This window comes from Protopterus annectens, chromosome 10.part0 (genome assembly GCF_019279795.1).
Source record: "Protopterus annectens isolate FY-2018-M chromosome 10.part0, PAN1.0, whole genome shotgun sequence".
NCBI classification, from domain to species: domain Eukaryota; kingdom Metazoa; phylum Chordata; order Ceratodontiformes; family Protopteridae; genus Protopterus; species Protopterus annectens.
This window is the reverse complement of record NC_056744.1, coordinates 1,622,182,117-1,622,197,036: the sequence shown is the minus strand read 5'-3', so window position 1 is coordinate 1,622,197,036 and position 14,920 is coordinate 1,622,182,117. Positions and strand designations below refer to the sequence as shown.

General features: G+C 43.9%; 1 protein-coding gene across 2 annotated transcripts in view; it reads right to left on the bottom strand.

Annotated features, from left to right (window-relative positions):
- Positions 1 to 14,920, bottom strand: part of HIRIP3 (HIRA interacting protein 3) — a 193,836-nt gene that overhangs the window by 166,399 nt on the left and 12,517 nt on the right. For both annotated transcript variants that reach the window (XM_044086304.1, XM_044086305.1), the window contains exon 2: positions 7,250 to 7,370. In XM_044086304.1, the coding sequence (XP_043942239.1) occupies positions 7,250 to 7,370 (121 nt within the window). The remainder of the gene's footprint in view (positions 1 to 7,249; positions 7,371 to 14,920) is intronic.

The window sequence follows — 14,920 nt, the reverse complement described above, 5'->3', positions numbered from 1 at the left end:
TGGGTCTAAGTTCGGGCATCCTCAGTTCCTTGTTATGCTGAAGACTTGTGGATCCAATTCCCACTAGTGGGGATCCATGACGTTTCTACTTAGTTCATCTGCCAGAGTATTTATCCTTCTTGGCAGGAATTGTGCTTGCAGATGTACTTGGTAAGTCAATGCTGTGTCCCACAAGTTCATGGCTAGTCTGCAGAGGGGGTAGGAATGTGTGCCCCTTTGCTTATGTACCACATGACTGTAGTATTGTCCGTCTATCAGTAGATCCTTGAAGGCTGTCAGGCATTTTGAACTAACATCTCTTTTTGATGGATATGTAGATGCATTTTACTTGTGGACCATGTGCCCTGAATACATCTTCCTGCCATATGGGCCCCCCAGGCATAATCTGATGCATCTGTTGCCAATGTCTGCCTGGCTGTGGGTAAGGTGAATGGCTGTCCCGTGTGTTGTGGTGACAGGCTTTTGCCCACCATCAAAACTCCTGTTGCAGGCAGGGAATGATGGTAATTGTTTCCAGGCTGTGGCAATGTTGAGTCCAAACACTTTTTAGATACCAATGAAGTTCTCTCATATGCAGTCTTGCATATGGAATTAGCAGAACGCAGGATGCCATGAAGCCCAAAGCCTGCCAAATTTTTCTTGCAGATAACTGGGTCCTTGTTGCCAACATTGAAATAAGTTGTCAGTTGTCGGGCGCGAGATAAGCCACCTGGGCAGTTGTATTTAAGCTTGCACCCAGGAATATTACCTGTTGAGAGGGTATGAGTTTTGATTTTTCATTTACTGTGTACCCTAGGCCTGTTAGTAACCTTTTTACAAATGCCAGATGCTGTAGTAGAATGTCCTTGTTCTCCACTTGAATAAGGCAGTCGTCCAAGTAAGGATATATTTGTATTCCTCTGTCTGCAAAATGCAATTACTGCTGCCAGGCAGATAAGCCAAAGGGCAGTGCAGAGAAGTGGTAATGCATTGAGCCAGCAATAAAAAATCTGAGGCATCTTCTGCACAACTGTCTGATTGGGACATGCAGGTATGCCTCTTTTAGGTCTAAAGTCACAAGCCAAGCCTTCTTGCCCAGCATGGGCAGGAGCTGCTGCAGAGTTAACATTTTGAATTTTGGAATATCCAGGAATGAGTTTAGTATAGACAGGTCCAGTATTGGTCTCCAGGCTTTGTCCTTTCTGGGCACCAAGAATAGCCTTTAGTAAAATCCTAGTCCCTGCTCTTGCTGTGGTACTTGCTGAATGGCTCATGTCCATGAGGGATGAAACTTGTTTGTGCCTCTGCCCATTAATTGCACAGCAGGTCTGGCATACCATTTGGCCTTGGCAGGGTGTGAAAGTGGAACCTGTAGCCTTGTGATATGATATTTAAGAACTGAAAAAAAATGCCAGCACAAAACTTGGTATATATCAGCAACAAAACTACAGCAACACTAACGTTAAAAGTGTTTTAATACATAGCGAACAATTCAATAATCCATCTAGACCGGTTTCAGCCTAACATGGCTTTCCTCAGTGGAACAAGAAAAGTACAAACAGGAAATGATGCACAAATGCAGGTTTAAATAAGGTCCATAGACCAATGAGGCACTTCCAAAGGATTTTAGGCATGCCCATAATACTGCCTGAAAGAAAAACTGGAAGGAAAAATACAAACTAGAAAACAAACAAGTAAAAAAATAGATGATCCAAATAGCAAATATGGTAATAAAACACAAGTATGATAATACATTCAATATTGGATATATTAATTTGTTATAAATGATCATTTAAACCAGGAGAAAATAGTGCCCCTAGCTTGATGAGCCATATTTCTCTTTTTGATCAAGAATGGAATGCAAACCCTGTTTGTTGGATCTGTCACCCAAAATTCTATCTACAATACAAAACTGAAATCTGGCAGTATGATGTTGTGTGTAGTGCCTGAACAGAGTGTTTGTTTCTCTTTTGGTTCGAACGTCACTACGATGTTCCGACATGCGTAATCTCAACGCCAGATATTTAAGACCCATTTGCCCTGGGTGATCATGTGCCAATTTTGTGCAAAAAGTGCTAGTTTTCCCCCCAAAGGAGCTGCCAGAAGTTAAGTGTTTGGTGCTGGCAGGGGAAAGTCATTGAGACTGCTTCCTGTATGGCTGTGATTTTTCCTCTCCGCTTTTGGAGGTAGAAGTGCCCCATTGTTTAGGCCTGTATGAGCCTTGGGGCTGTGATCTGCCTCTGGGACATCTGCATCTGCCTCTTTGTGGCCCAACACTGGAAAGGGCCAATTCTTTGTAGGCCAGTTCCTGCTAAATCTGGGAGGCTTTACCTGTAAGAAATCCTTTACCGTTTGCATAGATTTAGCTTTGTCCTCCATTTTCTCCAACACCTCTTCTGCTTTAACACCAAACAAGGTATGTTATAATGGAGCATCTAATAGTTTTGCTTTAACATGATCGGGCAGATTCTGTTCTTTTAACCAAGCATGTCTCCTAAACAGGACCCGTAACAGCGGCCCTGCAGGAGGCCTCTAGAGAATCAAAACTACATTGCAGAGTATGCTTTCCCACTTGTTCAGCTGCATGCAATAAATCCTGCATTTCTTTGTTTTCTGCATTTGTCAACATTTTCTGTTTAAGCAGTGACACAAGATATTGCTGATATTTAAGCATATGAAACTGACAATTTAAAGCTCTTACAGCCAAGGTAGCAGAAGTATAAGTTTTTCCATCTGTCCAGGGCCCTTGAATCCCTATCAGAGGGGATAGGGTTTTTTGCAATGGAAGCCTTGACCCCTTTGGGACCCTGAGAATTTCTGGGTCAGCAGCAGGGTTTTTATAAAGAAATTTATGTGAATCAGGAACCCTGTAGTATATGTCTGGCTTAACAGGAGCTGGTGGGCAGAGAGTCAGGAGACAGACCGAACTCTGAAAATACATCACCTACAATGTCTAAAACAGGGGGAATAGCAAGGGGCCTGTGCTGAAGTAATAAAAGGAAGTCCGAGCCTTTTTTTGGATTCGGAGTAATCTTGGCTCTCCCAGTGAAATAGTTTCCCCAAAAGAATAATCCTCAGGAGGAGAGGCTGAAGGAATAGATTCTTCAGCATCAGAATCCTCATAGGGAGGAAGAGAATATTCCTGGTCAGAAGAGGAATCAGAGGAAATGGAAACCCGATCTGAAGAGGCATATTCTATCTCTTGCTTTATCAAGAGGGGGATGGGAACCCCTGATCAATTTTTTTTTTTTTTTTTTAAAAGGAGTGGAGGCCTGTCCAGGAGAATGCTGTACTTGTTTGTCTTAAGAGATGCTTTAGTCTTTGCCTTTGAAGCAAAAGGTCAGTTTTACATATAACTGTGTAGGCCTGAAAACACCCTCCGAAGCTGATGCCTCTGCTCAGCGGCTCCGGACCCATCTGAGAGAATAGTTTCAGAGTGTCCAATAGGTTTCCAGCGGCCTAGTCAGCTCCACGTGGGAGTCGGAAGCGGCCTGTGGCTCTGATGTAGCGGGCGTCAGGGGCTGCGAAAGCACCCGAGAACTGGCGACAGGCCTAGCAGAAGCCTCATAGTCGGTTTTGGACCTCAGATGCCTGTCTTTTTCTTTGAGCTTTTTATAAACTCCAGTAGTCGGTTGTTCCGACGCCATTATACAATTAAATCTTCTGCCAAAATAATGAAGTGCAAAATTGTACCGATGCTTAATAGTGCATTGGTTAAATCTAGCACAAAACCGACAACTAGCAACGCCGTGATCAGGGCCTAGGCAAGGAATACGGTAAGTATGAAAATCCTTGAGGTATTTGCTTCCCACAAGAAATACAATTAACTTTTTCTGACATTTGTCTGGAGCAAGAAAAAAATTTCCCCAACAGGGTACCTAGCTTTAATGAAGACTTTGGATCTGAAAATCTCAGGAGTCAGCCGACCGGCACTTGCGAACTGCTTTTGCTTCGGGCAAAGTGCGGCAAGAAAGACTGAAGAAAATGGCGTCAGCTGCATCTTTTATACCTCTGGCGCACTGACGTCAGGGAGGAGGTGACAGCAACCGACGCTGAACCTAGACTTTGGAACTCGGGCCGACTGCGGGTAGCCTACCAGTAGGATAACCCAACTGTAATGACTGCAACAGTGAAACACGATGAACATCCTATATTTAAGGAAGCATCTCCAGTACTGGATGGAATTAAACGCGAACTTACCCACCTGGGAGAAGGGTGGTGACTTGTTATTTACAGCTTTGGCGTCACAAATCTGTACATCCTTATGTGGGTTATGCTACAGTACAAGACAACTGGGAGGTGTTAACTTTGCTAAGAAAGTCTGGACTTACCAGGAAATAAACATACCCCTGTGAGGCTTGACATTTCTGGCCACTGTACATTTTAAGTTCAATGACCAAAGCAAGGGGTGGGGCAGGGGCATACACAAAATGATAAACGCCTCTCAATGCACAAATAAAAGCAGAGATGCACAAATAAAAGCAGAGATATGATCTAAAGTGCATGAAGACCACGTGCATAAAAATACAGCCAATACAGGTAGTGGAGACAGATGCTAAAATACAGCCAATACAGGTAGTGGAGACAGATGCTAGGGGGGAAGGGCTTCAGAAACCAAACAGCTCGTTTTAAAAAATGCCACATGTATCCTACATAACTAACTATTACATAGTTAGTACTAGGCTAGCTGTCATTATGTGCCATTTTAAGCCTATCCAATTTCCCCAAAGGTGAGAATCAAACCCTGTACTGTGTCTGTAAGGTAAACCTTAATTATTATGACAACCAAACATACTTCCTAACCTCTTCACTCAAGAATAACAGTAATATCGTAAAGGAGATAGAACTGGAAGTTTGATCTTTACAAAATGGAAGGAACAAGTTACATATAAATAAATGGAATTTGTGTAAACAATACATGCAGAATAATGCTCAGGACTAATGAGTGAAATGTAAGGAAATGGAACAATGTAATGCTGGTGTCAATGAAAATGATGTATACTTGCATGAAAACAATTGAAACATTATGGTTTGTTCCCCCCCCATCATATATGTACGTATGTCACTTTAAAAGTTACGTTTAATAAAGATGGTTACAACAACAAAGGACAATGCCAAACAATGGGGAGGGGTGCAAAACAACAAAGGACAATGCCAAACAATGGGGAGGGGGTGCAAAAATAGAGCATATTTTAAAAATATTCCTGTTATAAACAAACACTGAAATTTGCTAGAATAGGAGTTTTTTTTTTTTTTTTTAAACAATTTTAGTTTTAAGTTAGCACACATTTTCTAAAAGGCATGAAGTTGGAAACTAAGGTCTACGATTTAGTTGACTGCAGTCTCCAATACATTGGACAAAGATATCAAATATAAGGCAAAAAATCTGGACATTCTGTAAAATTCAGGACAGTTTGCGAGGCTATAAAACATGTTTATATATGGACTAGCTCAGCTTTTAGAACCAAATTGCTAATATTCTCTGCAAGCTGCACCAAGGCATTACTTTCACCATTCTCAAGCACATCTGATTTTCACACAGTTTAGCTTACCTGATGTTTCATCTTAGATTTCTACATTTTCATGAATCCACACACAGGTATTACAGTTCCAAGAGTCTTGCAAGAAAGACCACACACAGACACCACACACAGACAAGTAAACATTTAAATGTTTTTCCAGTGGCTTCTCAGAACACACATACAACAGTACCAAGCAGGCACTTCACTTTGCCATAATTAAGCCATTTCTCAAGGCTTTCCAGTGCCTGTATCCCTTGACTAGAAACAAGGAAAGGACTGCAGCACCTTGTAGAAAACCACTCTGACTTTCAAGTACAAATGAAGATGAATACAGTTCAAGACAGCGCAAAGTTCTCTCCTCAGGAAAAATGGCTTTCCTACTATACCCTCAGAATGTCTTTCTTCTACACAAAATCCATGGAAATTCTCCCAGAATTCCCTCAATGGAGTTTGACTTGCTTGTAACCATAAAGATGTGACCTTAAGACCAGAGCAACCATCACTCATTAGCATACAAAAGCTTTTCAATAGGAAAAGGATCTGCCTTCTTTCACACTTTCCATAGTGTACATTGGATGCTTAGCAATGGCATGCGTTTCTGCACCCATGTTTTCTCTAGGGTTTAGCACTGGCCCAGTCACTGCATTATGATGCACGTATATTACACATCCATACAGGCATGCATACATTATACACACGCAAATGTACAAAAGCAGATTTTATGCATGTGCGCAAATAAAACTGCGCAGAGGGATAAGTCCAGTCTGCAGCAAGACATACAAAATGACCTCAACCTCTGTAAGGAGGGTACACTGTAAAACAGAAAGAGATGAGCAGGCCTTTCAGCTCATTAAGCCACCCCTTGATGGTGTCCATTAGATGGTGTCCTGTAATAGGCTTTCAAAAAAAAGGAGGAAGGCACAGTGGATCCTGCAATGACATGTCTTACCCCCCCCCCCCCCAAACATATACTAGAGTACAACCTCAGCTGCTGGGATGCCATGGAGGGCAAAAGTAACTCACCTGCTGCCTAAACAAAGGCTCCCCCGGAAGACTTCCAAATGCACAGTACGCAGTATACTCCCATGAAAGCCCAACTAAGAATGACTTGGTCAACATGCAAGAGGGGCAAAAAAGGACCCTAAAAAAATTATAATGTATGCATACACAAGCACATGTAGATGCATACCATGTGTGCGTATATTCACACGATATAAATACACATTACATTTATTATGGGACTGCTACATTCCGTTGACACCACAACGTTGACTGCAAAATGTCAATGGAAATGCTGACAACTGTGCATCCCACCTCTGCCAATTTTATATACTAATTCAGAGACTGCACAATCCCCAGGAAAGGGAACTTTCCTCATCCGGGGACGTGGCAGTCTAACAACTGTCGACCTTCTGCATACATCAACCGTTTTCAGTCGACATTCTTGCTGTCTACTTACTGCAAGTATACTTGCCACTGTGGGAGCATTATATACAGATGCACACACATGTGGAGATGACATTCAGCTACACAGCCACACGCTCACACAGACAAATACACATATGACTACACTAACTCTGCAGACATACGATACAAGAATAAGGATCAAACCCTGCAAGGGAAATTGGCTAGACAAACTGGCCCAGAAGGGCAGTTAGCCTAGTATCTGCCTACGAAGATACTTTTAGTACCATGGGAATCAAGCTCTGCAACAATCTTAGTGGGACGATGCAACCTCATCTTTTTACCTGCATCCTGAGTAGCTGCTCCTCAACCAGTTTCTTCAGTTGTTGCTTCTCCTCTTTACTCAGTCTCTCCTTACTGCAGTGCACCAGGTATTCCTTTCTTACAATGGCATGTGTCAGTATGCTGTAAATGGAAAAGAAAAAAAAGTCACTAGTCTGTGAACTTAATTTGGTCTCTCATTCCTCACCCACATACAGGCAGTGCTGGAAAATATAAAACAGCTTGACCGGTCTGGAATGCCTGTACTACTGAATTACAACAGTTCGCACGCACACAGAAAATTACAGCCAAGTCTTGTGTACCATCTTGGGTGGGAGTCTTAAGAGTCCTATTTACTCTACCAGTTTATCACAGTTGGCTAAATAAAGAGCAGACAGTTCTGAAACATACAAAATAAAGCCCCGACTACAACCTACATTACCCAGTTTTGATCAGTGATGCAGAAGCCTACGAGTTGGAGAAGTACGATGCTCCAGGGGTGGGGGTATTCCCCCTCACAATGCCATGATCACCTTGAAGAGGCAGCGAAGAAAGTGATGTGGTCAGCTCACAAAAGCAGTGCTCTTGCAGCAGCCTTTCGAGTGGGTGAATGGGGAGGAGCACTCTCATGGGGAAGACAAAGCACACCTAATGCCCTCACTGTCCATACCTACCTAGATGGTACTTGTACTAGGGATATTGGTCAAGCCTGACCAGTGAAAGCTTAATAGTCAAGTCTGCAAAATTAAAATAAATTCCAGCTTTATGGCCGAGAGCTAAAGCCCAGGTAATAAACCAAGACAAAACAACCCGTGAAATACCACAGCCAATGAGGGTAGATGAGCCACTGTTAACCTGCCCAGCTCAGGGATACGGATGTGCAACTCGTTCTGTACTGGCATCTAGTAAAGGCAAAAAAAAAATAATCATAACAGTAAGGTCGTAAGTGCTTCAACACATAATGCACTGGATAGCACTATGGTCACACATTAACATATGCAACGAAGTATACATGTATCAGATTACTGCTGCGTGCACCCACTTCAGTGGTAAAACATATCAGACATTTACTGCCTTAAGACAACCCCCACCCCCATCAGAATGTCTATGGATTTCAAATAAGCACTGAAGCTGACAGTTCTCTGGTTTGGGGACATTTAGGGCATGTCTTAAAACAATGACCTCATTCTTTGGGGGTGGAGTTTGAAGCCAGATCCTTGTTGTCATAAGGACAATGGCATTCTTGGAAATAAAACAAAAGTGACAGAATAAATGGACCAAACTCCCCACTGCTGTTCCTCTTTGGAGGGCAAATAGGCACAAGGGAGGAAAGCAATGAGACAAATTAAAACTTCTATTATTTCAATACTACACAATGATGACAAAGTACAGCATTGTTGCCTCACAGCAAGAGGTTCTCCCGCTCGATTCTCTGCTTTGGTTGGGAGTGCCTTCTGTGTTGAGTCTGCATGTCCTCCCCACGGTTCAGTGGGTGTTCGAAAGACATGCGTTGAATGGGCGTGCCTTCGTTGAAGGTTGGGCTGGCAACTCGGCACCATATAAAAAAACACTGTCAATCATTACCGGACCGGAGTTCCAATGTGGCAATGCCGAAAGACAAACAACAACCACCCAAGATTTCATATCAACTGCATACTGCCCCTCTAGTCCCATTTGATTGGGGGGGGGGGGGCTCACAACAATAAGTTACTTAAAGGGTAAGCAAACAAACAAAAAGTAAGCAGATTAATGCAGACTATTAAGCCAAGTTTTCCATTCAGTAGCAGTCCAGCCAACCAGCCAAAAAAAAAAAAAAAAGACCCACTACTTCTAATAAAAATAAAATAAAAAACACTAATACCTGGCTCTATGGCACAGAGTGATGGGAGACCTGAATCTGACCTACAGGACCAGGATTTGATTATTGGCCCCAGCACTGGAGAAGCCAGGCAAGAGAGGGAGAAAGGCAAATGGGTATGGCCACATCCTTCCCGGGGGGGGGGGGGGTTGACTGAAGGGGTTGCATGCACTCAGGGGCAAACAAGGTCACTGGGCAAATGTAATTGTCTTGATAGACACAGAGGTGCTTGCCTCTCATGCTGGCCGACCATATGGGGAACAATGGTCATATGACATCCCCTTCTCAGCCTGCCCATGCACTTCAGGGCAAGGTGTCAAGAAAAACACCTAGGAAGATTGAGCAAGAGACTTTGTCTGACATTACTAAGCCGTTTCATCAACAGACTGCTGTGTTACTGGTAGCAAATATGAAGCCTTATAGCACTAGGATGAAAGCCTAGGCTGCTTAGTCTCCGGTGCCTTCAAAAATTATCTTCATGCCTGATCCCCCAGTGCACTGCTTCCAGCCACCTTTTTCCCCCTTATATAAATATACTCAAAGCAAGATGGATCCAAGCTCTTATAGGTTCATAGGTTCATACTAGGCTATCTGCCCAAGGGCATTTATAAGCCTAGCCCATAGTTATGTGGCTTTCGCCACCCCTTTAGTTTGAATAAAAACTATGCCTATCATTTTGCTGTGCCTCTGTCAAGCAGCGACACTGAAGTAATCCCTGGGGTATATCTACAATCTCCCATCCATTGGTCAAGATTCCTCTTGAACAAGGCCAGAGAGGTGCTCTGCCTCACATGTACCGGGATTTTGTTCCACAGCATAGGGAGTCTCTGGGTGATGAATCTGTCCCTCCAGCACGTTCTATTTATAACCGTGTCAAGGTTTAAGTCTCCCGCCCTTGTGGTTCTGAGGGATCTAGATTTTTTGAGGTGAAGCATATTCATCAAATCTGGGTTTGACATGGCCTTATATGTCAGGCACAGGTCACCTCTGAGCAAGCGGTATGAGACTGAATAGAGCTGGAGTTCTTTCAGTCGGGCAGCATAAGACATATTTTTGAGACCCTTTATCCTTTTGGTGAGGAACGTTTGGGGCCTTTCAAGCTGCAGCAGGTGTCTGGTCAGATACATTCCGAACGGGGCATTGTACTCAATCATAGGTTTGGTGAGGAACTTTTGGGGCCTTTCAAGCTGCAGCAGGTGTCTGGTCAGATACATTCCGAACGGGGCATTGTACTCAATCATAGGTCTAATGAGTGATGAGTACAGGGGGACGATGACCTCCCTTGATCTAGATGTGAATCCCTTCATGATCAGGTGGGTGATATAGAAGGTTTTCCTAACTACTTTAGCAACATGAGTGTCAAACGAAAGGCTACTGTCAACCTGGGTCTCCAGATCTCTGATGACTTTTTCTGTGCTCAGTGGATTGCCACCTATATGGTAGCTAGGGGTAACCTTGTTTTTCCCGAAGGGTATGACTATGCATTTTTGGCGTTTAACTTCAGGCCATGGCTCTGGCACCAGTTATCCGTTTCTGTGAGGCCCTTCTGGAGGATATCTGTGTCAGATGTGTTTTCGACTATGGCGCCCAGTTTGCAGTCATCTGCAAACTTTGTCAGCCATAACCCTCCTGTGTTTGCTTGTACTTCAGAAAAGTAGATGCCGAACAAGAGTGGACCCAGGACTGAGCCCTGTGGGACACCACTTGTGACAGGCTTTGAGTCTGACATGGCTCCAGCAACTTTGACCCTGTGGGTTCTGTCACTTAGCCAGTTTGCAACCCATCTTGTGATGTATGGGTTTACATTCAAGCTGATGAGTTTTTCGATGATACCTGAGTGGGGTATTGTGTCGAAGGCCTTTGCCAGGTCGAGGTAGGCTGTATGGACTGCCTTTCCCTCATCAATGGCCTTGGTGACTCTCGAAAAAGTCAACCAAGTTTAAGAGGCAGGATCTGCCTTTGACAAAGCCAAACTGGGTTGGATCCAAAGTCTGCAAGTTCCCTATGTCTTTATTTATGAGTTCCATTATGATCCTCTCCATGGCTTTGCAGATAAGGCTTGTCAAGCTAATGGGGCGGTAATTTCCAGGGTCTGTGGAGGCACCGCCCTTATGAAGTGGGACCACAGTCGCCGCGCCACTCCTTGGTGCGTATCCTGAGGTGAGGCTAAGATTAAACAGCTGTCCTAACTGTGGGTTTAATTCCTCGTTGAGTTCATGAAGCACACAGCCGGGGACACCATCCGGTCCCATGGATGCTGTGTTTTATGCCTTAGTGAGGGCAGTTCTCACCTGGGCGTTGGAGAAGTTTGGGGGCTACAATCCTCTGGAATAGATATCTCTCCTTTTGGGGAGGGGGAGTTTGCACTGAACCTGTCAGCCAGTATGTTGGCAATGTGTGTAGGTTCAGTAATTTTCACATCATTGTGAACTAATTCTGAGCATATCTGGGAGTTTCCTCCTAGGTTTCTAACATAGCTAAAGAAGGCCTTATGATTCTCTTTAGAGTCCTTGGCGATTTTTCTCTCAAAATTTGCCTTGGGTGATTTCATGAGAGCTCTTAGTTTTTTACTTATAATGATCAAAGGTGTCTTACCTTTCAAGGATTTTGCTCTATCTTGTAGTAGCTTCCTCCTTTTGTTGTAGAGCTTGTTTATGGCTGGGGTCCACCAGACTGGACGCTTGCCTTTGGTACAGAGAGTCTTAGTTTTGTTTGTGATTGCCTGATCCATGCAGTCCTGTAGGTGCTGGTAGAAGGCATTTGTAAGTGATTCAGCGGTTTGAGTAATGTTTACCACTGGCTCAGGGGCCTTAAAGGAGACCACACTAGTTTTTAGAAGTGTGAAATCGGCTTTTGAGAAGTTTTTTGTGGTCTTTTTTGTTTCAGGTGGGGGCGGGATGAGGACCTCCAGCGAGATTAGTTTATGATCTGATCTCACCAGTGAGGGGTATACTTCAGGTATTTAACATTTTGATCCCATGTTCGTGATGATGAGATAAAGTATGTTTTCTCCTCTTGTGGGGATGGTGACTAGTTGTTCCATGGCATTTGAGTTTATGAACTCCAGGAATCTTTGGGTTAGAGTGTTCGGGCTTGAGTAGTGTTCCCAGTCTATATTAGGGTAGTTGAAGTCACCTAGTATGATGGTGTTTGGAGATACATTTATCCCCTCCAATGTTTTCAGGAAGGCCATGTGAGGTTCCTGAGTTTGAGAGGGTGGCCTGTAACATGCTACAAATTGCAGAGCAGTCTTGCCTATGGTTAATTGCACCTGGATGGTCTCTGATGCATCGTGCGTTGCCACCAACCTTGAGGTGTGGGTGTCCTTTATGAATATGGACACCCCCCCCTCCTTTCTTGGTGTTGTCTGGATTTTGGGGCCGGAACGCATGATATGAGGTGAAACCTGTTAGTGCTGGGGTGCTCTCAGGAGCCTTGAACAAGGTTTCTGTCACAGCACAGACATCGATGTTCTCCATATTGAGAAGGGCCTCGAGTGCGTGCATCTTGAGATTGAGACTTCTGGCATTGAGCAGCATTACCCTTAGTTTTTTTCCTTTTTGGTGTTCTAGGGTGGTAGGTTTAGAATTTGAGCCTTGCCTAAAAAAGGCACTATGGGGGTGGCAAGAGCCTTGCCAATATCCGGAAGCCCAGGGGTGACAGGTGCAAGCCGTCCCTTGCGAAGCAGCGTGGCTTGTCCAGCATGTCATCCCAGGCAGACAGACATTGGATCCCCGGATCCCCTTTGAATGACACCAGAATTTAAGCCAATTATTAAAGCTGATCATCTTATCACTGTATTGTGGCATCATTCTAGGTGAAGGTAGGATACTGCTCAAGGTCAGGGTCATACCTGCCTGGGCTACATAATCAGAGAGCTCCTCGATGTCCCTTTTCATGTAGTCCAAGGAGGTACGTCTCAGGTCGTTGACACCAGCGTGGACAATGACTGAGTCGTACTTGTACCTGCTGTTGAGAGACCTGAGTGCTTGCGTTATGTGGCGGATTCTATCGCCCGACAGGTAGCTTACTGTGACCTTCTCTTTACTCAGTCTGGTGAGCGGGACGTCAGTGTGTCTGACTATGGAATCACCAATGACAAGTGTGTCTGGCATTTTGTTTGGCCTTAAGGGCTGTGACTGTTTGACACTCTGACTGTGTGGTCTATGTGTTGGGTCGTGAGGTGGTAGTTTGGGTGTCTGCTTTGGTGGCCTCTGCTGTTTTGGTAAATTTTTGATCAGAGCCTCCGAGTATGTCTTTGTGTGAGTATGTGTATGATTTGAAGTTGTGATGGTACCATGTGTGACTGGGTATGTATTATGTGTGGTTACCTTCTCCTCCTGTCTGGTCTTGCCAGTCCTATGTTGAGAGAGCTCAGCCTCCAGTTTGGCCGTATAGTTGCATCTCTCGCATGTATTTGTGTTTTGTGGGAGAAGGAGAGGATTGTCTGTGTACATGAGGCAGTTGTAACATTGCCTCAATATTCCCAGGTTCACCAGTTGAGCTGGAGAGGACACTAGCAACTGATCCCTCGACATACTAGAAGTAGTAGATAAAGTGACTTTCAAAGGACTCCGGGGGAAGTGGGTTTTAGGCTGGTGGGGTACTATCTATAATAAGAGTGCTTTATCAAGGTGCAAGTACTGTAGGAGTAAGTGCTAGGCTTTACAGATAGAGAATAGTCTACTTGGGAATCAAGTAGAGATGAACTTTTCAGTTATAGGATATGCTGGTTAGATCAGCAGTACAGCTCGAGGAAGGTAGTTCAAGTCAGTGTTAATTTTCTGAAGAACATTTCTGTTTTCCTTATAACTGTGTGTAAGTAGTTTGATGAAGTATTCACCCCCCCTTAACTTGTATGTCTAGGCCTTATCAGATAGGACAATTACCTTAACTGCTACTGTGTGTGCCTTTGGCCACAAACTAATTGCTTTATCTGCTTGGGACCACAGCATAGTAAGAGTGTAGTTTATTCTCCAGTACTAGGCTAGCTGCCCCTGCAAACCATTTTAAGCCTAGCCAATTACCTTTTGGTACTTGAAGTTATTTGGCATTAGACATCATACCATAAATAACATGAGACTTGACTTGTGCATGGGATAAAAGCATTTGAGAGCTGCATTTGTCCATTAGTAGTACAAGAGTTGGTCCTGAGGTAAATGTTCCATTTTCCATCCATAGATCCAAGTTGTGTTTGAATATAAACAGGGATGAGCTTTGTTTTGAGGATGGGAAATCTGTTCCAGAGCAGCAGTATTCTGTGTGAGATATACACGTCCTGTCAAACTGTTCTGTTGATGCTGCAGAAGAGCTTTAGATCCCTAGACAGTATTGCGGATGCCATTTGACTTGATGTGCAGTAAATCCATCAGTACTGCATTGGAGGATGGCTTATGCGCTAGACAAGTCACGCCTTAAGTCTGTAGAATACAGAGAGCAGTTGCAGGACTTTGAACCCACCCATGCAGGACATATTGTTAATCCTTGTAGCCTTTTAGCAAGGCATCTGTGGGCATTCCAGTTGTTGCACATGTCCAGAGAGTTAATATGCCAAATGGGGCACTATATGCAATGAATGGCCTAATGAGGGACAATGACAGCCATAGATCTAAACAAGCCCTTTGTTTACAAGCTATGCAATACAGAAGGACTTTTTCTTTCAACAGTGGACACATGTTGGTTGAAAGTTAAGTCACTAGCCACATGAGTTCCCAAATCCTGAACAAGGACTACTGTCAATGAGGTAGTTCACCAGGGTAGATTACTACCAAGCATACATGATTTTTCCATTTATTTGGGACAAGCCTTCCTGCAGGATGACCAAGTCATTTGGAGA